General features: G+C 42.5%; 3 protein-coding genes across 3 annotated transcripts; all 3 read right to left on the reverse strand.

Moving 5' to 3' along the window:
• Window positions 1-2677: 2677 nt before the first annotated feature.
• On the reverse strand, window positions 2678-4479 carry LOC116197224 (UPF0481 protein At3g47200). Its single transcript, XM_031527297.1, has 2 exons — window positions 3700-4479; window positions 2678-3612 (listed from the first exon to the last, which is right to left on the reverse strand). Exons 1-2 carry the CDS (start codon window positions 4315-4317, stop codon window positions 2860-2862), a joined length of 1371 nt encoding a protein of 456 aa, XP_031383157.1. The 5' UTR covers window positions 4318-4479; the 3' UTR covers window positions 2678-2859.
• A 3675-nt stretch (window positions 4480-8154) lies between these two features.
• Window positions 8155-9086, reverse strand: LOC116193975 (ethylene-responsive transcription factor ERF024-like). Its single transcript, XM_031522713.1, has one exon. The coding sequence runs from the start codon at window positions 9072-9074 to the stop codon at window positions 8364-8366; it is 711 nt and encodes a 236-aa protein (XP_031378573.1). The 5' UTR covers window positions 9075-9086; the 3' UTR covers window positions 8155-8363.
• A 12792-nt stretch (window positions 9087-21878) lies between these two features.
• LOC116197115 lies at window positions 21879-25675 on the reverse strand. Its single transcript, XM_031527143.1, has 3 exons — window positions 24462-25675; window positions 23518-23695; window positions 21879-22756 (listed from the first exon to the last, which is right to left on the reverse strand). The coding sequence occupies exons 1-3, from the start codon at window positions 25257-25259 to the stop codon at window positions 22224-22226; spliced, it is 1509 nt and encodes a 502-aa protein (XP_031383003.1). The 5' UTR covers window positions 25260-25675; the 3' UTR covers window positions 21879-22223.
• Between the last annotated feature and the right edge of the window lie 832 nt (window positions 25676-26507).

The following is a 26507-nucleotide window of genomic DNA, read 5'->3' on the forward strand; positions in this document are numbered from 1 at the left end:
TCTGAAATTCTTTATAAGCTTATGCATTAAGGGGAAAAGACTGTACAAAACCATTTTTCATCCAAGAATTTTGACGAACGATTATATATGTTGAGAACTATCTTTTCTTCCCTTAGTCTTGGGAGCTGATCAATATTAGTCGGTCGAAATTGAATTTTTATTTCTTTCATATGCGATAAGAAGCGTCAATATATTACTACCAGAAAACAAATATTGAATGCGGACGATTTCTCCATGTGTGCTTATAATATACTTTTGGATTTGCACTTTTTTTTTTGGGATTATATGAGCGGATCAGTAACGAAGACCAATATGATGAACTGATCGATAAACTGTTATACGATTCAAATGTTGCATTTCATATTTGTAACTTTATACTTCTGTCGATTTCATAAAGTATGACCGATCTTCACTCAGCTCCAGGTTTGCATATTCTTCTATATAATCTGATGGAAAATGCTTGGTATGTGCTTAACTCAGTGTTTACGCTAACAAAGGATTCGGAAAGAGGTGTTCCTGGCGATGTCATACTGCCGTTAATTTTAGCGCATTGACCTCATAGCTAGCTAGCTGGGAACATAAGGCTAGCTCTAACAGCACAACTGGGTCGGCATGCTGTTTGTTCAGAAATTTCTGGGGGATTTGTATCTTTCAACACCGGGATATGAGATGAGAGAAAATCATATCAAATACGCAACCATTCGCACTACATTCCACGGTTCCGTAAAATATATGATTTGGTCATTTCGTGAAAATTGTAGATCATCGGCTCAGTTAGGTATGGTTGTCATAGACTTTCAGAAGAAAAATATTGTGCAGCCATAACAAGACACGAGCATATTGACACATACAGACGGTATATAGGATCCCCAACGACTAATCTAAGTCTGTTCTTCCAGAGTATTTCTATTCAAAATCGCAGTCTTGAAGTTGTCTGGAAGTGAATCCAGGTTGATGGGCGCACGAAGTGTTTGCTATTCCTCCGGCTTTATATATATATATATATATATATATATATGGAAAAAGGTCCATGAACCTGAAAGAGACGGATAGGAGAGGGGGAAATAAAAGGATATGAAGAGTTCATTGGTGAGAATCAAACTTAGGATCTTGTGGTCCCAATCGAGAATGATATCACTGTACCAAAATCCCTTGCTCTGCTATTCTGACTTTCCTTAATAAATCATTCTATGAAATTGAAGAGTTGAATCAACATATCCTTGTTCAATCTTTTTGTGGATATTACATTGCATATTAATATATATCTCATCGTTCGGCTTGCTTGTCAGGGCAGGATTAATTGTATTGCACTCAACCGCGAGCAATGGTATTGGAAAAGCTGGAATTGATGAAGGCATATGCTTGAAGTGGAATTTCTCTGTTGAACTCTTTCCATGCAATTTCCGATATCGGTTATTAGCAGGAAGATAAGCAATCATCTAGGATTTATTATGATATTACATGAGCTGCACTGCAGGTCATTAGCTAGTTATATGCACTTATCCTTACATAAAAGACCCGTAACGGGAGGCCATGCTGCTGCATGAAATTAATATGACAAAAGAATTTTAATCAAATTCACGCTGTTTTCATCTGCAGAATAAAGAGATTCTTATCCTTCACCTGCATGCGTTATCGTGATTTTCCTTTTATTTATCAATTAACGCGTGATAGATAAATTTAGGGGGAAAAAAAAGGAAAATTATTACAATGGCTTTGGTTCGAGACTTGACCAGGAAAGTGGGCCGATGACCGTTTCCCTTTGGCTGCTTGCTTTCTTGCTCTGTGATGTGGATGTATAGCCGCAAGTCAATCCATCAAGACCAAAAAGGCGTATATATATATATATATATATAAAGACTCAGAAGCCCAATGAACTAACAACAATTCTTTGAAACGAAGTAGCTGGCCTTACGAATGAAATTGTAGGATCAATTGTGACCTTTATCAACTCTTCAATAAACGAGACCGAACATCGACACAACACAAGCATCCATTTCAGGAAAGAATTGTAGATTATAGAATCGAGGCACCACGGCAGTCAAAGAGATTGCTCTACCCTACCAGAGTTGAACGTTTGGTATTTGATTCTCCAAACTGTTTGTTCATGGGTGACATGTTATTTTGAACAATGGCCCAGACTTGGTCAGTTGGTCTTACTAATCCTATCTCAACGTACGTGCTAAAATAATTGAGCTTTGATTTGATTATCATTTATTTGCCGGAGAACCGACTTTGCTTCCTTCCTACAGCAGGGCCGAATCTTTTTCGTCATATGTATATGTATTCACTCCGATCGAAGACCCTTTCTTGTATCGGACCCAACCGAATTGGTAAACGGGAATGGAATGTAAAAGAATGTGATTATATCAAGAGAAAATGAGTGATTTCTAAGTTGAAGTAAAGAATATAAATGAATGTATTTATTTGGATGAACTTATTTTATAAGATATCATTCTATATGATATATGTTTAGATACATATTACTACAAGCAAATATAAGCATACTATTGTTTTTTTTTTGAAAGATTGATCATCCTTCCATCTGGTTGAAGGGAAATTGTCTTCCAAATGGAATGATCAGAAGTGCCACCATATAAGCAAATGGAGTGAAAGGATAGAATTCTCGTTCTGTTTTAATCCATAGCCGTGTACCAACCGGACCAACAGATGATGGTAAAAGAGAAAAGAGTGGTCGCTTACGAGGCAGTCTATAATTTATCCTCTTTGCTTGATTCTTTCTCGAGCAGGCAAAACATCGAACCCCTTTTTGGTCGTGAAACCGGGACATGAAAAACAGGGGAGGGGCTTCTCATCGTGACACTAAATGCAAAAAATGCGTGTACATCCCTGGCTATTTCATTCCTTGTGATTATAGAACTGATAGACCGTATAAAATGTCTGAGTCACAGTTAAGAGCAGCAAGATGAGGGCAGCCAATGCGGAAATAAATGACCACGGCGTGTCGAAATAAGTGTACTTAAAGCTTGCCCAGTAGACGTGCCAACTGTTGTTGTAGTACAAGTGCACTTCATCAAAAACCTTGGCCAGGTAACACCGGTCTATATCGAAAGCCACGTCCTTCCCTAGGTTGTTAATGAACTTGGCGACATCGGTGTCTGTCCCAAAGTAGTTCTCGATGATGTTCCGGTCGCACAAGTACTCGACATCTTTGTACGTGTTCACCAGGCAGTCCAGGAGGGTCGCATAGGTAGTGATGTGCTTGGAGCTGCTGTGGTGACATTGCTCGTAGGCCACGCAGTTGAGGAGGAAAGAGCTCATGAAGTCGTCGATCGTGATCGTGGGCATCTCAAGCACCCCCTTTTGGAAACTCACGACCAGGAAGCTCCGTTGGTCTTTGGCTCGTTGGAGCTTGATTCCTGCCCGCCGCAGCTTGGATACACAGTGGATCACGTCGGTAGGGACGGACCTGCGTGGCGGCTCTGGCAGTGGGGTGGCCTGTGGCATGAAGCTCGATCGGACCAGGTCCAGAAGATGCCTTCCTCCGATGTTATGGTAGTTGGCTATGTCCTTGTCAGACCTTTGCATCGCATTGTTGAAGAACTCGAGCGCGATTTCGGCCAGGGAATGGTCCGATTCCTTCGGACTTACCTGTCATCAAATGATAAAGATATTACGGTTCGAGCACCTGACATGATCAAATTCATAACAACAGTGTGGTCAGGAATTTCAGATTACCTTTGTCAGCTCGAACAAGCGCTCGAGGATGAAGTATGGGATTTGGTTCTCGAGCTGGAGGAAATCCCGATAGAAGAAAGGGAAGATCCAAGCCATGGTTACTAGAGGGTCATTGGCCTCAAAGAGGGCTAACTTCTTGTTCTTGCGAAACAGCTCAATCATGAAACACCCGTCAAGGATCATCATCTCGATCAACTCATCGGTGTCGAGGTGGATAACTTCCGAGTAACATTCCCGTGCGCTCGGCACCAAAGGCTCGATCGCCTTCATGTAATCTTCCAAGCAGATTCCTATGGTCTCCGTTCTAGAGAGGAGCGATCCTAGATACCTCCATTTGTGCTCCTGGATCATCTCAAGGTTCGGGTTGCCCCAGTGGTAGGGGCCGATCGAGACGATGTGGGGCTGATAGGACCTGCCATTGACCTTGATCAGGCTCGCAGGAACCCGGAAGATGCAGCAGGATGTCTTGCCGGCGTCACGGCTCAGGAGCTTTGGGTCCTTGGAGATCTTCTCGTGAATGGAGGCCAGTCTCTCCCTCTTTGGTTCCCATGGCTTCGGGCCGTGTTGTGTTTGGGCTTCTTCATCTATATCTCCTCCTTCAATTGAGTTGCTATCCATTGGGAAGGAGTGATCTTATGTTTGGAATTGGAACTGATTTGAGAATTGCTTGTTGTTGCTTTCCGTTTGTAATTAATGGATTTTTTTTTCTATGATGTGGGGGAGATTGGGAAAGATCAAAGAAGAATGGTAGATGATCGGATGGGAAGGAAGTAAAGATGTGGGGACGAAATGAAGTAAATGTATGTCCCATGCATTAGATTATGATTATGATTAGGGTCTACATCACATGTCTTCCAACTCATCACTCAGCCTTGTGCGGTTGCATGTTTTGATATGTCAATCTTTTTATTATTATTATTTTATTTTTATTTTCCTTCCAAATCAAAGCTAGTGGATCCACCTGTTTTAGAGAGACAAAAGGGCGAGACAAAGCAAAAAAAAAAAAAAAAAAAAAAACCCTCCAATAAAAGGGAACGTGGAAGAACCCATTCATGAGATAAAGGGTAATGGTCATGTAATCGATCCATAGGACTGCAAAATGATAGTTGAAATATCAGCTCACCCTAATGAATTGCCGAGTCCGAGCCGTGGAATATGGTATGGCGAAAAGGTTGCGTGTATCAATCGACACATCTTTTTCGCCGATTAATTTTACTTTATACATCTTCAACAAAAGCAAAGGAAAGTAATTTGGATATCTACGTCATACATGTCCCGACTCCCGACCCAAACCAATTTAAATTTGGGGCTTATATGTAAGTGCAAATAGACGAGGCCCAACTTCTAGCCGGCCTGCAGGCTGGGCTCATACTCAATGGCAGATCCATTACCCCAAATTCAGTGACAATGTATGCATCCCAACGGCTATCCATTTCTTCATCGAATTTTATTGCCTGTGGCATCGAATTTCTGTATACGTATATAAACGAATGTACTATATCTCTTCACCGACAATTTGAACCCGCATCATCGTTGTAATATTCTTTGTAAGGTGAAGGTCAATTTTGGTCCTCAATTTATTTATTTATTTTTTATTATAGTCCTTCTCCAAGTTGGTTCACTTTTGGTTTCATTATTATTATTTCATTAAAAATGCTGATCGGATGTTTTTATCTTTTAATTGATCATTTTTATCAAATAATATGTCGCGCCAGTATTTTTAATCAACTGAAATAATAATAAGACAAAAACTGAACCATGAATAGAAAGTTGAGGGTTAAAATCAATTCGAAAATCGGTTTAGAATTAAAACCAAAAAAAAAAAGAAAATGGGTTGAGGACCAAAATTGATAGTTTCCCTTCCTTGTGGTATCACTTTGTACAAGTTTTAATAGTGACCTCGGTCGTTCTGAAGCTTACTTTTTTATATTATGCGCTGGTTTAATTTGATACAATTTCCTGCTGGCATGACATGCCAAATTTGAGAAGCCATGAACGGAACCAATCTCGTACTTATTACTTAATACTAAATTTTATCGATTGAAATTAATTAAATAAGGAGCAAACACATGCGTGGTGCACTGAACATGTATTGTAATAACATATAAAATTTTGATAGGACGATAAGTGATTAGATTCATTTCCATTCTGAAAATTCGAGCTAATAAATTGTTTGCCCAATCTCTTATGGACAACAACTCTCAACAAGAGTCAACTGCTAGAACTGTATCAAAGAAGGGCATGTTCGAGGATTGAACACTGGAACCCTCCCCTAATGGCCAAAGCCTCGAGCTAGGACTAAGCCCGGTACCAAGAGAGAATTGATTAGCATTGAGAATTTGAATCGAGTCTTAACTCACTTACCATTTTTTTTTTCGGTGAGAACCTACAAGTATTCTCAATTAGCTAAGATTTTTTTTTTTTTTTTTGGATAAATGATGAAACTTCATTGATAACAGATGAATTTACATCAGAAACCAATACCATTTTCCTCTATACGGAGTAAAATAAAAAATACCCAAGAGCTACTCCCAAGTCAACTAGTTGCAGTATCAAAATGGTGAAACATATGCCTCGCAATGATAGAGTGTGCAATTTTGCATGAGAATCGAGGGAGAACAGACAACTTTGCTTTCACATCCGAGAAGATCCTTCGTATTATAATTGTTGGAGGCGAGACTTGATTCCGGTAGAGCCTGGCGTTCCTCTCCTTCCAGATGCAGTAAATGTAGTGAGTCCAGAGAAGTTTAAGACAAATAATATCCAGCTTCTTTCCACGGAGAGAGGAGACCCAGCAAAGTTCCGTATTCCAGTCGACATTGTGTTTGTTCATTCCAACACGGTCTAATAAACTTCTCCAAATCCCTTGGGTGATAGGGCATTCAAAAAAGAGGTGATTTCGGGTCTCCAATTCCAAACTACAGAATTCGCATTCGGGTGCAGTAATCGAGATTCTCCAACTCATAAGCCTATCTTTTGTACTCAATCTATTATGAATACAAAGCCAGCTAATGAAAGAGGATCGAGGAAACTGCCCCTCAAACCAGATTGCGTTCCTCCATTCCATCTTCTGGCTTCTGGGACTAAAGCATTTCCACGCACTAGCAACAGAAAATGTCTCGGATTTGTGAGCCGTCCATGTGACCCTATCACGATCAGAGAGTTGAATTGCATTAGCGAGATCACGGAGCAGGCCAGCTTGCAGATCCGAGCTTCTAGGCCAATGCCAGCATCCATCAACCAGAATCGAACTAACTGTTGCGTGCTCCCTAATCGACGGAAAGCACTGGAGCCCCCTGGTGCAATAGTTTATTAAAGAACCGACCGGTAACCACTTGTCATACCAGAAAGATACATTCGTACCAGGGCCAACACAATAGCGGATATAGGGAGACATCAAAGTCCTCAGCTGCAAAAGTTTTCTCCAGTTCCAAGAACAATCACCAGGTATCCTTAAAGACCAAATACTTCGGTCTTTGATTAAATATTTAGCAACCCAGGCCACCCAAAGAGACCCTGAACGCACGAGGAGAGACCAAAGGTTTTTGAGTACGCATACCTTATTCCACAGGGTTAGGTCCTTGATACCGAGTCCTCCATCAGACTTTGGAAGACATAGAGTTTCCCAGCCGAGCTTTCCTCCTCCTATATGCTGCTCAAGGCCTTTCCAGAGGAAGGATCTGCACTTCTGCTGCACCAACTTTATGACTTTCTTGGGAAGAATGAAGTGGATACACCAGTAGCTGGCCATGCTGAAAAGTACTGAATTGATCAACTGTACTCGTCCCGCGTAAGACAAGTGTTTCACAGACCAACTCCTTATACGCTTTAGGATTCTCTCAGTAAGAGCCTCGCAGTTCTTCGTGGAAAGCTTGCCCGAGACAAGAGGGAGCCCCAAGTATCTCACAGGAAGAGTACCTTTCTTAAAACCCGAGCTATTCACCAATATAGAGATGCCTTCCTCAGTGATGCCTCCCGTGAAGATTTCAGATTTCTCAGGGTTCAGCTTGAGCCCAGACCAGTTGTAAAAGGTGTTCAACACTTCCAGAATGGCAACAAGAGACTCTTTGGACCCGTTTGTGAACAAGAATAGATCATCAGCAAAGCAGAGATGGGTGAGCTTGATAGACTTACATCTAGGATGGAAGCCGATTCTGCCTTCGTCTGCAGCAGTGTCCAAAAGCTTTGAGAAGACCTCCATGGCAATAACAAACAAATAGGGTGATAGGGGGTCACCTTGTCGCAATCCCCTTTGGCCGGCAAAGATTAATTGTTCAAGTGTCGTTTTAGTTCTGACCATGAAATTTTTTTAATGTGTCATAGCCCAGCCTACGGCTGAGATCGGATCTCACAAAGTCATGGAAATATTACACAGTAAAAACTAATAGATAACAAGGCTACATACACGACAATCTGTCAAAAAAAACAAAAAAAAAAAAACTTCAGCATTCAAGATTCATGCAACTTTACCGAATAACAAGTGTGCTCTAGCCTCTAGTAACTCCTGTCTTGGATAGCATGACAAGTTCAACCTGACCTAAGGCCTCACTAATTTGCATGGAGGAATAGATCGGAGATGGAACGGGATTGCCTCACGAAGTGGTAACATTTGATTTAGCTTTAGGACATGATTTCCTTCGTCGTGTAAAACATCATGTTAGGGTTTAGTCGCTCCATAGACTCAAATATTCGATGTCCGCTTGATCATCAGGCCAACTGAATCCATAGTCCATTCCCGGTGGACTAATCATCAATCCTTCAGCCAAGCTAACAATCAAACCCGGCATATTAAAGATCTCCTCCTCATCATAATACGCCCTCGCACTCTTCTGTTGAACCCTTTCACCACTCATTATCTCACCATCAATATTCAATGTCGAAAACGATGACAGAGAAGGAGAAGAAGATGAAGGAGACGGCAATATCCTTACCGGATCATCATCTCCGCTGACAGGAGCCTCTACTAATGCTCCATGAGTTGAGTACATGTCTCTAGGTTTGAATAGATTAGGAGATGGGACCGATGGCTGAGGAAAATTAAGATTTGCTGAGTCTCCTTTCAGGGCCAAGGCCGCAACGTCATAAGCCCTAGCAGCCATGTCGGGGCAGGTGAACGTCCCGAGCCATATTCGGGACTTCTTGTGTGGATCTCTCATCTCGCAGACCCATTTCCCATTCCTCTCCCTGACCCCTCTGTAGACAGGGTGCCGTGTCTCGTGGAATTTCTTCCTGCCCGACTTCCTCTTTCGGCTATCGATGCCCGAGTAGTCGGACAAATTACCAATATCATGCTGGGAGTTCTTGATCTGAAAGTCCTTTGAGCTTGAAGACGACGATGAGGACGACGACGGTGAGTTTGCTGTTCTTGATTTCATGAGTGTGGATATTTTCCGATGGAAAAGTGGTAGTGAGGATTAATTATTTGGGACGTAGGTATATATATGGGAGAGAGAATTCATGCACATGGCGCCGTTAGGAATATTTCAAAGGGAGGTGTTTCGCTTGTGGTTGATTTTTTAAAACCAAAATTCCTCTATTTCGCACGTGGAAGATATTGGTTCCATAGGAAAACCCCACGTGGAAATTTAATTGTATACATTTCTATGTCTTACATTCTTAGATGCGGAATGATTAATGTATATACTTTTCTCCTGCATTTACTTCTTCAGAGCGATGAATATTCTACCCAAAATTTAAAAATAAAATTAAAAAAAAGAGCGATAATTGTCAGAACTAAATTCTCGACCCTCCGCAGACATTTTTCAAAATTATCATTTTTTTAGGGTAAAGATAATGTTAGATGCATGAGAACGAACACATGACTAAGATTTAATTAAAATTTCTTCCGCTGGCTATTTTTGAAAAAAAAAATACTCATTAACTTTCTGTATGATGAAAGCCAAACAAAACCGCACGCGCACAAATTACACATACAATTTAAGTAAAGCAGATTAGTTATATATATCACCATTCCAGAGAAAAGCTTTCTTGCTAACCCTATATAATAAACTGATCATCAAATTTGGTATGGTAATAACAAGACAACCCCTTTCAATGAAACATATATTCACACTGGCAAATTCATACCAAACTTTTCCGTGCATGCTCAGATGCCGGGTACAACTTTTAGGAAGTAGATGTACGCCAGAGATACACATTGATCGCAAGTCGGATGGAGCAGTCACAAGAAGGCCGGCTAGTCGAATGTATTTTTTAAATTTTAGAACGCACCGCCTAGATTAGATGGTTATGATCATCCCAAATGGTATGGGAGTGCATGCTCAATACACTGTGCACGTGTTTGGCCTCCATTTAATTAATTTCATGCGATGGGCTTTCAAAATTGATCTAACCGACATGTGAAGGGGTGTTGTATAATATAACTAAATCACTACGTATCCAACGAAATTAACTTTGACGCCCCAAAATCTTGCCGCATTTTTCATTCAAAGAGATACAACCTAGCTAATTAGATTTTATTCATTTATCTATTTATTTAGATTCTTCCGGTGTGCGCCCTGTTATCTGAAAACTTAATTGGCAACCGCCCATGGACAAAGAAACCGCAAAATGGCAGTCCCAAACCTACTATAGTTGCTGCGGACAAAACGCTGAAAAGAAATGACGGGACCTCTTACCTTATAAGTCGCACAGGCCAAAAGACAATTTTAAGGGCGGTCCCGACAGACATTGATTCTTTGACTGAGGAATCTCAATCTCCCACCCAAGGCGTCGTGAAAAATGCATGATGGTATCTCTCTCTCCTCTCCCAAAATAATAATAAGTGGCTACAAATAATTCATCATAAGGTGGACTGGACGCACAAGATCAACAATTAGATGTTATTATCGATTGATAGGTTTGAAAATGTCTATTGTAATCGATCGAAGTGTACCATTGGCACCTACTGGGAGCTCCTCTCAATTAAAAAAAAAAGGGCAAGAACATGGGAAAATAATAATGATAATAATAATAATAATAATGGTTAATCACGTAAAAAATCATGAACTTCCACTCAATTCCTAAATCTAGCATAAACTCTCAAATTTCCCAAATCTAGTAGCACGTTACCCACGTTAGATCAAATACATCATCCATCTCCAATTTCATCACGGTTCTTAACATGGCAACTAATGGCTATCGACGTGGCACAACAATTTTTAAGCTTCAATAAAACAACGACACTTGAATTTATGGTCACACTCATTTTCTAAGAAGACCCTAATATCTCTCATTTTTCAAATTTGGTCCCATATTTTTGTCTCTTGCTCCTTGAGGTCAAGGCTAGGAGATGAGAAGAGAGTGAGTGTCTTACCGTACAATAGGAAAAGGACTCGCGATGGCTGAGAGCTTTAATCGGAGGTCGCCAGTGGTGATCGAGAAGGTGTGAAGGGCAAGGGAAATGCCTTTAGACTGAGCTGAAGAGCAGCAAGGCGGGGGAGCCCCATCGGAGTCGAGGCTCCCCTCCCCGCTTCCCCCGTTTTTCGAATAGAAAATAGGGAAAGATGGATGGAGGGGCCCTACCCAGCTGGGGGCTCCCCAACCAGCCCAACCCCTTGAGTGAGGTGGCTCGAGTCCAGCCACCTCTCGAGGGGTCGAGGGCTGCCAGGGGAAGCCCCCAGCAAGGTCAAGGGCCCCTTCCTTTTTTTTCCCCGTTTTTCTATTTAGAAAACATGGGAAGAGGGGATGGGGACCCCGAACTAATTGGGGGCTCCCCTGTCAACCCTCCACCCTTGAGGTGAGTTGGCTTGAGTCCAGCCACCTCGTCTAAGGGGTTGAGGGCCGGAGGGGGAGCCCCTAGCTGCGTCGGCTCCCCTCCCTTTTTCGCATGCTTTTCAATCTCCAAATTAGGGAAGAGGAGAGCCGACCATGTTGGGAGTTCCCTCGCTGACCCTCAACCCCTCGTGTGAGGTGTTGGCCCATGTATGATCAACTTGAATGTATGGCTCTTTTTATTTTTTCTTGTCCCGAATGTTTAATCTATTTTGAGTCGGACTGTATAATTGTACAAGCATATATACCATGCGAAGTTTGTAATTCATTATTTAATTTCCTTGTACATTCGCGAATATAGCCTGAACCCTATGATTAAATAACTCGGGTTATCTCGCCACGAAAAGCTACCTGTCCGTGTGAGAGCACAAAATTCCCTAATACTAATCCCCCCTCCCCCGCTTTGCGTTACGTGTTTTAATGGCGAACGACCCCCACATTAACTTTCTAGGTTTTAAAAAGTCTAAGAACTATTAGGAGCCTAGGAAGGCACCAAAATGGCGAGTTATTTTCTTGTGGGCCTCTAATCTCGTAACAAAGTCACCGGACTCATTTTTTCCTTTAGAAAGACCAAGTCAAACTTAGGATCCTTAGATGGTTAGTATGATGACCTCGTAGGTGACTTTAGGTGACTTACCGGTCAAAGTAATTCTGAATTGGGTCCCAAACCACATGTACTCATAGAACACCCCGAAGTTAGTGCGGGGAGGGGGGGAGGGGAGGGCCTAAAACCATGCCCACGCGATAGTGTTGTTGTTAGGATGTTCAACCTTAAAACCGGAGTGGTTGGGAGAATCAAAGCTAAAATAGGGTCCAATATCATGGTGGAACTAGTGAATGCCTCTGTTACTAGTCTCCATTTGTCGGGACTAACTTCTGATTTATTAACTGCCTCTGTGATTGGAGGAAGGTCCTTGGACGTTTTGAGCCCCTAGGGGGAGGTTGTTAAGTGAAGCATGTCTCTCAAAGGTGGCCTACACATATTGGGAGCATTTTCGAGTAGGAAGCCTCTCACCAGAGCCGTCACTTAGACCAGATATTCTTATAACAATCGTGGCTGATCGACCTCTGCTACGGCAAGAACAAGATGGTGGACTACAATCCAAGCATTGCCTTGGGCTTGTGGGGTTACACTGACGTTCTTGCGTGGGTTCTATTCCTTTGCCCCAATCAGAAACTCTTCGACCAGGAGTCCTTCCCCTCGGCCTCCAGTTTACCATATGTGTGTCTGACTGCGAAGAATCCTCTCTAGGTAGCTTCTCCATGGTGTTGTTCACCTCTTCATTAGTGTTTGCCGAAGTGGAGGTAATAGAAGTGATAACAGTAGAAGCTTCAGCGGAGGGGGTATTAATGTGTTGTTCTTAATCTGTAATTTTTCTTTTAGGGAGGGAGACGACAAAGGTAATGGTACTGTGTCCGTACAGTTTTGTTCTTTTGGGGAAATTTTTAATTATGCGGGGCAGGCATCGGCGTTCATATCGGCCGGTAATGTACTATTGGGTATTGGCACAAAAATCTGTGTCTTTTGGGGAGGGACAACTAGACCCAAATTTGGTGCCTTTAGTGTTATTCGGAAATGACAAATGGATTTTAGACCCGGAAGTGCAAGTCAAGGATTATTTTTCCAGGTGATTTCGATACTGGCCACTCCCATTTGCCATGGCCATTGGTGGAATATTCCTTGATGAAGACGATTCATCCTTGGAGAGGGAGCCATTCCATCCCAGCCCGACAAATTTGTTGGTGAGGTCAGCACTTATCGTTTGCTGTTGGGTATCCCTCCAATTTGGAGGAAGTTGGGCTCAAATTGTATTGGGCTTTTATCGGGCTTTAATAGGCCCAAGAACCCATTTTTGTTAGGGTTTATTCTTCAGCAAATCAGCTGAGGTATAAAAGCAGCAGCAGACTGCAGTAGCAGCAGAGTGTAGACAGCAGCGGCAGAGGAGCTGCAAGCAGCAAAACAGCACAAAGAACAAAGGAAGAGCAGAGCCGAATTCTGCTCAACAGGGGCAGCGCGCAGCTGGAGATCAAACCTAGATCGGGACATCAAACGAACTCCGATTGGGACGAAATTTTGACAGCAGCTTCACAACACGTGGGGCTAACTTCTGAACGGTCAGAATTTCTATTAGAGCTCTGTAGGTGCTGTTTCAGCTGATTTTGTGAACCACCCGGCGTGGGTGACGAATTTAGTATTTGGGTGATCCAAGAGAGTGTTTCTCTTGAGTTTGGTGATCCAAGGGTTTACCCTTGATGAAAGACATTGTATAATCTTCATAGTGGATCGTTGATTCGGAGTTGGTCCCGTGGTTTTTCCCCACATTGGGGTTTTCCACGTAAAATTCTTGGTGTTGTTTTACTTTACTGCTTGTTGGTTGATTTGATTAGTTCCTATCTCGATTACACTAGAAGGGGAGGAAGATTAATCGCTGCGTTATTGTTTGGTTGAGTACATCCCTAACCCCAACAAGTGGTATCAGAGCTTCGGGTTAGAGAAGTTTGAGTTTTTTTCGGTGTTTTCGAGATGGAAGAGTCTACAGGATCTATGTTCAAGTTGAATGCAACCAACTACTCTATATGGAAGTCTCGGATGGAGGATCTTCTATTTTGCAGGGATTTGTACGATCCTATTGAAGGGGATTCCGCGAAACCCAAAGATAAGGATGACAAGGCTTGGGAACGCACAAATCGGAAGACTATTGGTTTGATTCGGCAGTGGATAGACAATAGTATTTATCATCATGTTGCTCAGGAGACAAATGCGAAAGCTTTGTGGGATAAATTGACAAATCTCTATGCGAGGAAGACACCACAAAATAAGGCATTCCTCGTGAAGAAGCTGGTTCATCTTCGTTTCCAGGATGGAGGTGATATGGCTGCGCACATGAGTAATTTCCAGGATATTATTAACCAGTTGACGAACCTGGAGATAATATTACCCGATGAGTTGCAGGCCTGTCTACTTTTAGGGACTCTACCGGATAATTGGGACACACTTGTGGTTGCATTAAGCAATTCTGCGCCAAACGGGAAGCTATCGTTGGCTACGGTGACAGACAGTTTATTTAATGAGGAGACTAGAAGGAAAGGCACGGGAATTTCCATTCAGTCTGAAGCTTTGGTTACTGAACAACGGGGGAGAAGTCAAAGCAGAAATTTCTCTTCCAAGCATAGTAACTCACGTGGCAAATCGAGGGGCAGATCAAAGTCGAAGACGAGGAAAGTGGTCACTTGCTATTACTGTGGAAAAGAGGGACACTACAAAAGGGAGTGTAGAGCTCTGAAGAAAAATCAGAATGGCAACGGTGAGAGCAAGAAGGAAGAAGGCACTACAGCAGTGGCATCTGATGGAGAGACCTACATCATTTGCGATGAAGCTTATGTGAATTTCACATGTCAGGACTCTACCTGGGTTGCAGATACAGGTGCCTCGTTTCATGTCACTCCTCATCGGGATTTCTTTTCATCTTACACTACCGGGGACTATGGTTATGTGAGAATGGGGAATGGACAATCATGCAAGATTGTCGGTATTGGTGATGTCTGTCTAGAGACCGAGCTTGGCTGCAAGTTGTTTTTGAAGAAGGTGAGGCATGTTCCAGAAATTCGCCTTAACCTAATCTCGACGGGTCAACTTGATGATGAAGGCTACAGTAATGAATTCAGCAATGGGAGATGGAAGCTCTCCAAGGGTTCGTTGATTGTGGCACGGGGTCAGAAGACCGACACTCTCTACAGGCTGCGTGCCAGACACAACTCCGGTCAGGTTAATGTTGTTGAGGATTATCCTATCGAGCTATGGCATAGGAGACTTGGGCATATCAGTGAGAAAGGTATTCAAATTCTTGCTAGAAAGCAGTCTTTGCCCGTTAAAGGTATGCACTTGAGCACTTGTGATCACTGTTTAGCTGGTAAGCAGAGGAGAGTTTCTTTTGTTAGAAGTCGTCCCTCTAGATGCGATCATATACTTGACCTTGTGCATACTGATGTTTGTTTCATGTCGGATAGATCTCTTGGTGGTGCTCTCTATTTTGTGACCTTTATAGATGATCACACCAGGAAGGTTTGGGCTTACCCTATGAAAACTAAAGATCAGGTGACTGAGATTTTCAAGAACTTCCATGTAGCAGTGGAAAGAGAAACGGGCATGAAACTGAAATGTGTCAGAGCTGATAATGGTGGTGAGTATAGGGGTCCTTTCGAGAACTATTGCAGGACTCACGGTATCAAACTTGAGAAGACGGTACCGAAGACACCACAGCAGAACGGGCTTGCAGAGAGAATGAACCGCACAATTGTTGAGAGAGTTCGTTGTATGCTTTCTCAGGCGAAACTGTCTAAGCTTTTCTGGGGCGAGGCAATGAGGTCAGCGGTTGATCTTATTAATCTTACACCGTCAGTTGCACTTGATGGAGATGTACCCCAGCAGGTGTGGACCGGCAAGAAAGTATCATACAAGCATCTCAGAGTCTTCGGGTGCAGGGCATCTGTTCACATTCCTCGAGATGAAAGATCAAAACTTGATGCCAAGGCAAAACAGTGCATCTTCTTGGGTTATGCACATGAAGAGTTCGGGTACAGGCTTTGGGACCCTGATAGCAAGAAGATCATCAGGAGCAGGGATGTTGTCTTCTTTGAGGACCAGACAATCGAGGATTTGCAAAAGTTAGAGAAGGCCAAAGTAGGCAATCCTCACGAGATCTCTATTCCTGTACCGGTTGATGTAGAGCATCCAGTGGAAGAGGTACCTGGTGAGTATGAAGAAACCACGACTGGGGGTGAGATTCCTCAGGTAGATGATGATGTGACTACGGATGATACAGGCTCGCGGTTACAGTTAGAGCCTGCAGATCTACCTAGACAATCTGATAGAATAAGACGACCATCTACAAGATATCCGCCTCATGAGTATGTGCTACTGACTGACGGGGGAGAACCTGAGTGCTATGATGAAGTTGTGGCACATGAGCACAAGGAGCACTGGTTGAAGGCGATGAATGAGGAGATGAACTCCTTGTCTGAAAATCACACGTATGACCTAGTGAAGCTACCGCAAGGTAAGAGAGCATTGAAGAACAAATGGGTCTACAGGTTGAAGACAGAGAACTCGCGACCTCGATACAAAGCTCGGCTGGTAGTGAAAGGTTTCAACCAGAAGAAAGGAGTTGACTTCGAGGAGATCTTCTCGCCCGTTGTCAAGATGTCATTGATCCGAGTTGTTCTCGCACTGGCAGCTAGTCTAAATTTGGAGATCGAGCAGCTCGATGTAAAAACAGCTTTCCTACATGGTGACTTGGAGGAAGAAATATATATGGAGCAGCCTGAAGGATTCCGAGTTAAAGGTAAGGAGCATTTGGTGTGCAGGCTGAGAAAGAGCTTGTATGGACTTAAGCAAGCACCTCGGCAGTGGTATAAAAAGTTTGACTCTTTCATGTTGAGCCATGGCTACACACGGACAACTTCAGATCATTGTGTGTTCGTGAAACAATTCTCGAATGGTGATTTTATCATTTTACTGTTATATGTGGATGATATGCTACTTGTTGGTCATGATATGAGCAAGATTACAGAGTTGAAGAAGGAGCTCAACAAGTCCTTTGCCATGAAGGATTTGGGACCGGCAAAGCAGATCCTTGGGATGCATATTTCTCGTGACAGATCAAGTGGAAAACTTTGGCTTTCTCAAGAGAAGTACATCGAGAAGATTTTGGATCGGTTCAACATGGGTAATGCTAAACCAGTTTCATCACCACTTGCTTCTCATTTCAAACTTAGCTCGAAGCAATGTCCTACAAGTGAGAAGGAGAAAGAAGAGATGAAGAAAGTTCCTTACTCATCAGCTGTAGGAAGTTTAATGTATGCCATGGTCTGTACAAGGCCAGATATTGCTCATTCTGTTGGTGTGGTAAGTCGTTTTCTCTCCAATCCGGGGAAAGAGCATTGGAATGCGGTTAAATGGATCCTGAGGTATCTCAGAGGAACATCCAAGGTGTGTTTACACTTTGGCACTGGTAAGCCGGAGTTAGAGGGCTACACGGATGCAGATATGGCAGGAGATATCGATTCCCGGAAATCCACTTCGGGATACTTGATGACTTTTGCAGGGGGAGCTATCTCATGGCAATCAAGGCTTCAAAAGTGCATCGCTTTGTCTACAACGGAAGCCGAATACATTGCGGTGACCGAAGGTTGCAAGGAGATGTTGTGGTTGCAAAAGTTTTTGCAGGAGTTGAGCTTGAAGCAAGAAAGGTATGTTCTACACTGTGATAGTCAAAGCGCCATTCATCTTTGCAAGAATCCCACTTTCCATTCGAGGTCGAAACATATCGATATCAAGTTTCATTGGATTAGAGATGTGTTGGAGTCCAAGCTGGTGAAGCTAGACAAAGTGCACACCGATGAGAATGGAGCTGATATGATGACAAAACCTCTCGCTAGGGAGAAACTTCATGTTTGCCGAAGTATAGCCGGTATGCTTGAAGCCTCCAAATAGTCGGGAGGGGGAGTTTGTTGGGTATCCCTCCAATTTGGAGGAAGTTGGGCTCAAATTGTATTGGACTTTTATCGGGCTTTAATAGGCCCAAGAACCCATTTTTGTTAGGGTTTATTCTTCAGCAAATCAGCTGAGGTATAAAAGCAGCAGCAGACTGCAGTAGCAGCAGAGTGTAGACAGCAGCGGCAGAGGAGCTGCAAGCAGCAAAACAGCACAAAGAACAAAGGAAGAGCAGAGCCGAATTCTGCTCAACAGGGGCAGCGCGCAGCTGGAGATCAAACCTCGATCGGGACATCAAACGAACTCCGATTGGGACGAAATTTTGACAGCAGCTTCACAACACGTGGGGCTAACTTCTGAACGGTCAGAATTTCTATTCGAGCTCTGTAGGTGCTGTTTCAGCTGATTTTGTGAACCACCCGGTGTGGGTGACGAATTTAGTATTTGGGTGATCCAAGAGAGTGTTTCTCTTGAGTTTGGTGATCCAAGGGTTTACCCTTGATGAAAGACATTGTATAATCTTCATAGTGGATCGTTGATTCGGAGTTGGTCCCGTGGTTTTTCCCCACATTGGGGTTTTCCACGTAAAATTCTTGGTGTTGTTTTACTTTACTGCTTGTTGGTTGATTTGATTAGTTCCTATCTCGATTACACTAGAAGGGGAGGAAGATTAATCGCTGCGTTATTGTTTGGTTGAGTACATCCCTAACCCCAACATTTGCTTAGGTCTGTTCGGGTGTGGATGGTTCTGCCAGACCCGACGCATTGGTGCTTTTTCGGTGTTCGCTACTCCTCTATTTCGAGTAAGAGCTACAGAGGTTGTCATTTGGCGTCCCTCTCCCCCCTGCTGTTGTTTTGCTACCCTCTTCTAGCTTGGGGGTTCCTTCTTCTTCCCTCCACGATCATCCCAGGTCCAAGATTGCGATCCTTAGATTTCTCCGAGGCCGAGATATATATTCTTATCCTTCTGTTCATACTGTGTGTCAGGCTGAAGTTCAGGACTGTCAGCCTGTTGGTGATCAATCCTCCCACAATGGAAACACAGAGTGTGGATGCCTTCAGACTAAATCAACTGTTCGTAATCTCCAATCCAGACCTCATGTGGCAGAGGCTTTGTGAGATCTACTGGGACACATATTCTGGCATATTTGCCCTGAACTCCGAGGATGTCTCGGTGTCGATCCTTGACGAGGGACTTATCTGAGCGACGACTTTCCTTAGTATTCTCTCAGAGTATAATTCCATGGGGAGTTTGGGGAATCTGACCCACAAGGCAACAAAAGAGAAGATCGCTTTTGATGGGTAGAAACATGGCTCCTAAAGGCGCATCGTGAGGAATTGTCGACCTATGAACTAAAGGTCATCCCTTATGATCTTTGTAAAATCCTGTCTGAGTTTGAAGGATACTAAGAAGAAACCATTGCCGAGATCAATTACATCCATATCCCCTTGGAGGCGCCATATAGCGTGCAACCTTTGGGTGAAAAACTAGAGTCTGAAAGCCTTACCAAAGAGTTTCACAATCAGGGATGAACGCCATGGCTCTCTAATGGCTCGCTTCTCTTCTCTAGCACCTACAAAAACCCTGGTCGCTTTTCGTCTATATTATTAGCAACATCATCATCTGGCAAGAACATGTACTACTGCATTATATTGTCTTACTATCTTTCTGTTGTGGAACTAATTTTGTACCCCGTTTTGCTCTCCTCTCTATCTTTAGTAAATCTCGTGGGGTAAATTATATTAACCCTTAAAATTTTCTCAAATGACACTTAACTTTATTCTTATGAAAAATTGACACTCCCCCCTTCAAATTTTCTCAAGTGACACTTTAACTTCATTCTCAAGAACAATTAACACCCTCATTCTTCAGGGAAAAAAGAAGAAGAAGCTAGAATCCTAAATCCTCATTTATGCTTTATATTTTAAAATTAAACTTATCCACAAAATACTTTCAGTTTAGATTCAATAAGTTCCATTCTAGAGATATTGTCATGCATGGACTTGTTGATGCTTATTTGAACTAGAGAACATTTTTGTTCGAGACACAGGCATCTCTCTGGTTACCTGTTTTTTCTTACTTTTCATCATCATCTTTGCCCTCTTCTTGTCCCACCAAGAATAATAATGATTTTACCTTCACTAACTCCAAATTAAACCAGAGAGACGCCAATTTTATTGGCTGAAGAAAGCTGCCTTCCACCCTTTTCGCTCTCTGATTGAAACATAAAGAGGACAGATGATGACCTGAGTAACAATACAAATCCCCTTTGGGGCCATCACCATGAGGACCTCTCCACAATAGATAATCGATGTTCAGCTTGAAAAGTATTTCCTACCCCGGAAACCTCATAATGGCCTTTCCCTCGTCGATGGCGCGAACCAAAGGTACTGGAAATCTTAACCCCTTATTTGAGTCGTATTCTAAAATTATACTTATTAGTGAAGTACTTTCAGTTTACTTATTGTCTCAGACTCTCAGAACTCTGATAAGTTGGAGTTCGGAGACGACATTGGCTATGCATATGTTGCATCAACGAGTGAAGAAATAATTTGGCAGAAACTAAAGGAAAATAATGAAATAAATCACAATCTACGAGTTCCATTCTAGAGGTGGGCCTGGGCCGTCTAATTAATTGTGGGTCATGAAACACATATGGTATATAATATGTTCCATATTTGTTTCCTCATCCGATAAAATATCACATCTAACTGTTTTTTAATGCACGTTGGATATGGGGTGTAAAGTAACTTACATAAGACAGATTTTTCGGTGATCCTAGCTCGCCACGTGATGTAAGGAAACACTAATTAAACTGTAATAAATAGAATAATGAGTACTAATCACTCGATTAATTGTGATAAATATTCTTAATTAACTAATATAAATTTTTTGATTTTTTTTCACAACATCATTATGAGATAGGATCATCTAATATTTTCCCCTTTCATAGACTTAATTCCTTTTTTTTTATCTGGTCTTTCTAATGAAGCTAGTAAGCTATTCAAAAAAAAAAAACTCTACAAAGGAAAAACTAGTATTTTTCCAACACATATTATACATTATCCCACACACTTTACATGCATTTACTCGTTTACAAAATATATTCTTATTGGTATGCTTTTACACTACACAAACTATAAAATCCCTCGCCATACCGAACAAATCACTGAAATTCACATCTCTTGAGATTGAATTATTCAGAAATTTCAGGTAAGAAAGAAAATTTTGGAAAAATCTAGCATGCCATCCGAATATATGCTTGAAGCAAATGATAAATGCAAGATATTAGAGTTCTCTGTCAATATTGTAATAGAGGAAGTAAATTAGGTTTTTTTTCTTTTTTCAATTTTCAAGTTGTAGAATTAAATTAAACCCATAGAATAATATACATTGGGCACTATTATTGGGAAATTCTTATAAAGAGAATGAAATGTGAACCCCGAGAATTGGATTTCATCTATACCCATAATAATGTAAGCGTTAGATGGGTAGTCCCATCATGGCATTGGCCGTGCCCAATGCTGTCCTGCAAACTGATGGATTGTCACTAAAAAGCTCTCCCCTTCAATACTGTCTCTCTTTTATGTCATCATTAGAAAAAGGACACCTTAGTTAGCAAGCAAGGCATATGCAAAAGGAATTTTGGCCATCGGGCTCCTCGACAAAAGTCGAAAAAAGGATCGATGGCCAATGCCGTTTGCGTATAGTATTAACCATTAAACCCTGTGTTGATCGCACAAAAAAGGAGATAAAGAAGAATCCTATGGACACAAGACATGACATCTCCTTAAATAGAACTATAGTCTTCGATGGTTACTCGATTCTCAATCTCTTAGTAATGGATTAGATAAAGACGGATAATTTTAAGTTAATCTCGTTATCAATTAAATAGGTAAAATAAAACACGTGGAATGAGAAACAATTATTTCAAGGGGGGAAAAAGAAAAAGAACAACTAGTTTAGATGAGAAATTGATTACGGAGCTGGAATTTTACATTCTACAATCTCTTTTTGGACGGCGGAGGCGTTTTGTCGCCTAAAAACGGTAACATCCACGATGAAAGATGAACAATGTGCTCTACTGTGCCGGGCACAGTGTGCCCCCTGTCAGACCGAACTGCATATCACTCTCGAATCGTTGTCAGGAACAACGTTGTCCTTCGAGATAGCAGTGATCTTACACTAAACCGGGTTGCTTTTATGTACGCTCAAGCTTTCTCATCATAAGACTTCCCATTCCGGGGTCCCGGCTGGTTAGTATAGATCTTCTAGCAATTCTTCCACCAGTGACCGGAATATAGTGACTTCTATCCCGGACACGATCTCTGCAGCCTGGTCTTGATTTTCCTTCCAGCACCATCCGTCAAGTTCTCTTCTAAAGTCCTTCTCCACCATCATGTCAATGGTGTTCAAGTCCACCCTCTTCCACGACTCGAACCGCTCACAAACCCTTCTCGTAACCGTTGCTCCCAGCTCGTTTTCCCTACCCCATTCTTCAGCAACTAAGTCCGAAACCAACCTTTTCATATCATTAGGAATTTTCTTCACGTTGTCGAACCTTGATTTAAGGATTTCTGTGATACAACGGTCAGTTCTGAGCTCATCATCCGATGGTTCTGGTTCTTGACCATCCTCACTTCCCTCCGCCCTCGAGATATAGTCATAATCTCCTTCTTCCTCTTCATCATCATTGTCATCGTCTAGCATTCTCTTCTCTAGCTCAACAGGATCCAGTTCTGCAAGTTTCTCAAATCTATGAAGCTTCTCCAAGAGTTGCTGCTTTGCTCCTGAAAATACACAATTAAGGCAATCTTTTGAATAATAATATCTAACACATATCTTTGTTTTATTATTCGTTATGTTAAATGAGAAGAGCAATGTTAAATGACACAATATGTCCAGTTTTCAGTATCCACATAGGGTAAGTTACTGGAAGAAGTTCTAATGAAACTTATGATCATGACGAATGCAATATGGCAACTTTTATTATTTGCTTTCGAGGCGCAACAAATTACGTCACAATGAATGCATTTTCCTCTGGGTTCCACCAAAATTAGTGCATCCACAAGATCGAACGAACACAACGTCAACATCCCCAGACAGAACACTAAATGAAGACTTGTTAGCAGACTGAAGAGGACTGCGTCGAATAATGCAGCAAAAAACCGTGGGACTCACATGAATTTATGACCGAAATGGAGATGTTTGTTGTATTATCAAAAGAAAGACCTGATATACGCCCTATATTCACTATACATGCCAATGATTTATGACGACTTCACACAAAGTTTCACGAGCAGAGAAATCTCGATGCGGGGCCATGCAGATACCATGTATCGATACGAACGGGTGCTTACTTGAGCCATCAGTTGGATGTATAGTGACAAAACAACGTACCATAAAACAAAACAAACATGTTGTATGATGTATTTGTAATATAGTTGGCCGTTTGAAAAAGGACCTCACACTAACAATCACAGGACATCATACAAACATATATGGAGAATTAAGAAGGTAAAAATAAATATTGGTCCAACGTGATACATACTCTGTACGTTGGCGAAACCGCATTCGTAGTCGAGCGCGTCATCGTCCTCCTCTTCCTGGTCTTGGCCATCCTCAAACGGAGGTTCCAGCACCGATACAGGGCTGCACTGTTCTTTCTCTTCCTCTTCTTCTTCCGTGTTCAATTTGTTTGAGCTCTCTAGATCGTAGCGGTTGATTTCCTGCAAACAAATTAAGCGACCGGGTCGATGTTGACAGTTCTTCTTGCGGAGGAATTTTAATACTGGACAAATCGATCTGGAAAATTAACTAAAACGGATGTAAAGTATAGTTCGTCGGATCCGATTGAAGATAGAGACAAATCTTGTCCTTCGGCCCCAAAGTAATTCTGTTTCTGACACACAACGCTTCAGGTACAAAGGTTTGCCTTAAGAAATAATTGCACCTAATCGATCAAATTATTTCGGAAAATATGTCAACCTGATTGATTGATAATTGAGACTATGATACGTGACCGAGAAATGACAACCCGGAAACGTCGGATTGTGACAATTCGTAAGCGGGTCATGGAGCTGTATAGTGTTGGTCGTGCAAAAAGATGACATACAAACTCGACCGTCTTATACGTTGATCTCATCTAATAATGTATCTACGCCGGCCATCTTCATGCCAGGCATGAGTAGACTCATTCGTACATGGCTTAAATCAAATGAATCGCCAAATTACCTTTAATAAGAAATTCGATTGATGCCATGGATTCAATAAAAGGATCGATTCTGTTTACCATATCGTTATCAATTTATGATAATTTTGACCATAAGAGATTGAAAAGAATATTATATATATGTGGCCGGTAATCCGACAAAAATTGCAGAGCGAGGAGCTGCCGACAATTCACGGTTGCATGGAGATGGAAAAATAAAAGTGAAAATGATCTTTTTATCCCTTTAATATGTAATCTGAATAAGAGAATTTGCAAGGACAAACCTGTTTGCCGTGGCGAGCCGGGGACGCCGCCGGAGATGCGAAGTCCGGCGTCCGTTCGCCGGAGGACGACGGGCTCCTCCGGAGCACGAATCTGAAAGGACTCTCGCAGAAGCTCTCATCGAAAGCTGCATACACTTCTTCCTCCTCCGCAGCCAATTCCACCGAGTCGCTGCCACTAGTCGAGGTCTCCAAGTCGAGAGACCTCTCGCCGTTGCTCTCGGACCACAGCCCGCTGCTCCGCCTGCTGTGGCCTCTGCAGCCGCACGGGGACGCGCTCTTCTCCGCCGCACATTTCATCTCCATGTTCTTCGCAGCATCACCTCTGCTCGCCCCGAAGGATCTCCTCCGGTGGCTCTCGATTTCCCTGGCCGGGCCCGCCCGGTTCCGATGGGTCAGCCGCTTCAGTAACGACCCGAAAAGCCCCTTCTTCACGGGCTTCGGCTTAACGGAGGAGGCGCTCTTCTGCTGTATCCTTACCGCCGCTTCGAGAAGCATGGCGGCGGTTTTGGCCGGGACGTGGAGGAAAATCCTGTTGGGGCTCTTGTGGGGGGAGGCGGCGAAGTCGAAGAGCGGGGATTTCCTGGGGTCGGGAGAGTCGGGGAGGACGGAGAAGAGGCAGACGTTCTTGCAGAAGGTTCCGGCGAAGCTGGCGGGTGTCTTGGTGGGGGCAGCCGGCTTTATGAGCTTCCTGCTTTTGGTGGGGCTGGTGAGCTGGGACTTCAGGTCGGCGACGTAGCTGGTGAGGAGAAAGGGCTCTTGGTCTTCGCAGAGCAGGTCTCTCAGGTGCTTCTGTGCCATTGTATGATGATGACGATGGTGATGGTGATGATCAGTCAGTCAGTCAGCCAGTCACTGCTGGGGTGAAGTGAAGAAAATGTCTGTCGTCTTGGTTGATGGAGGATTAATTTTGCAGAGGTTTCAAATTTGAAGTGGAGAGGGAGAGGGAGGTGTGGGATTCAGAGCCATGGGAATGGAGGATGGCTGGATGAGGAAAGGAGGTCCATATAACTCTGCTGGAAAAGGTTGGGTTGTGGGGGTCGAAAGGGGGAAGGAAGTGGAGAGGTGAAAACCGGGCAGAAATATGTATGGATATAGAGAGAGAGGAGGAGCAGGAATGAGGTAGGAGGCTTCCTGATTCAAATCTTGGGGGGTTGAGAAAATCGAGGCAAGGTGGTAAACAAGCGAATTATTATTGTTTAATGACATGGGCACTCCTAGAAATGTCATCGCATGCAATAGACTGAGTCTATATTTAGGATCGACAGCCTGACCTTCCAATTGAATGACGGTGAACCTTTAGGTGAATTTTGGTAGACTAGAAATGTGTTATACTTGTGATCATTCAGGTAAATCAATAATTGTTCTGAAGACATTGACTTTGAGTTCAATCAGTTACTGTTTAAGTTCACCGTATCAGCGAATGGATCTGCTCGCATTGTCTTTTTATTTGGATAAAAGCAGTTTAGGTTAGAAGATGTCGCGAGGAGTCCATTCCAAAGGGTTGCAACTGATAGATGGTGCATCCGCGTTTGAAATCGACTGTAAAATGAGCAAGGCACTATCTATTCAATAATTGACACATGTATATATATGATTTGACATCTTTTCATATCATATGATTGAATTTATACGCGTATGAAGCAGTTGGCATATAGAGTAAAAGTCGAACTATCTTAGGAATCCATAAATGTGTGCACACGGGACTCATGATCTCACTTCCCTCATTTTCTTTCTTACATATATCCATTGGGTCCACATACTTGTCAACTCATGAGTACTACTGTACAATTGGGTTCAATTTACTTTGGTGGAAATCACTTAACACAAAAAGTTCAATCATTACAGCGAGTCACTGAAGCAACTCGATGGCCGATACATCGTATGCTGCTTATAATTTTATCCAGCCCGATAAATGTCCTTGCAAGAAATGATCTAGTCAGAAATTACATGATTAAACAAATGATGTGGTTTGCATAAGTGTGGTAATAATGTAAAAAATGTAGCAGCCCTGCGACAAACAATTAATAGGACGAGTGATCTTGGCTA

The sequence above is a fragment of the Punica granatum genome, chromosome 2 (assembly GCF_007655135.1).
Source record: "Punica granatum isolate Tunisia-2019 chromosome 2, ASM765513v2, whole genome shotgun sequence".
NCBI classification, from domain to species: domain Eukaryota; kingdom Viridiplantae; phylum Streptophyta; class Magnoliopsida; order Myrtales; family Lythraceae; genus Punica; species Punica granatum.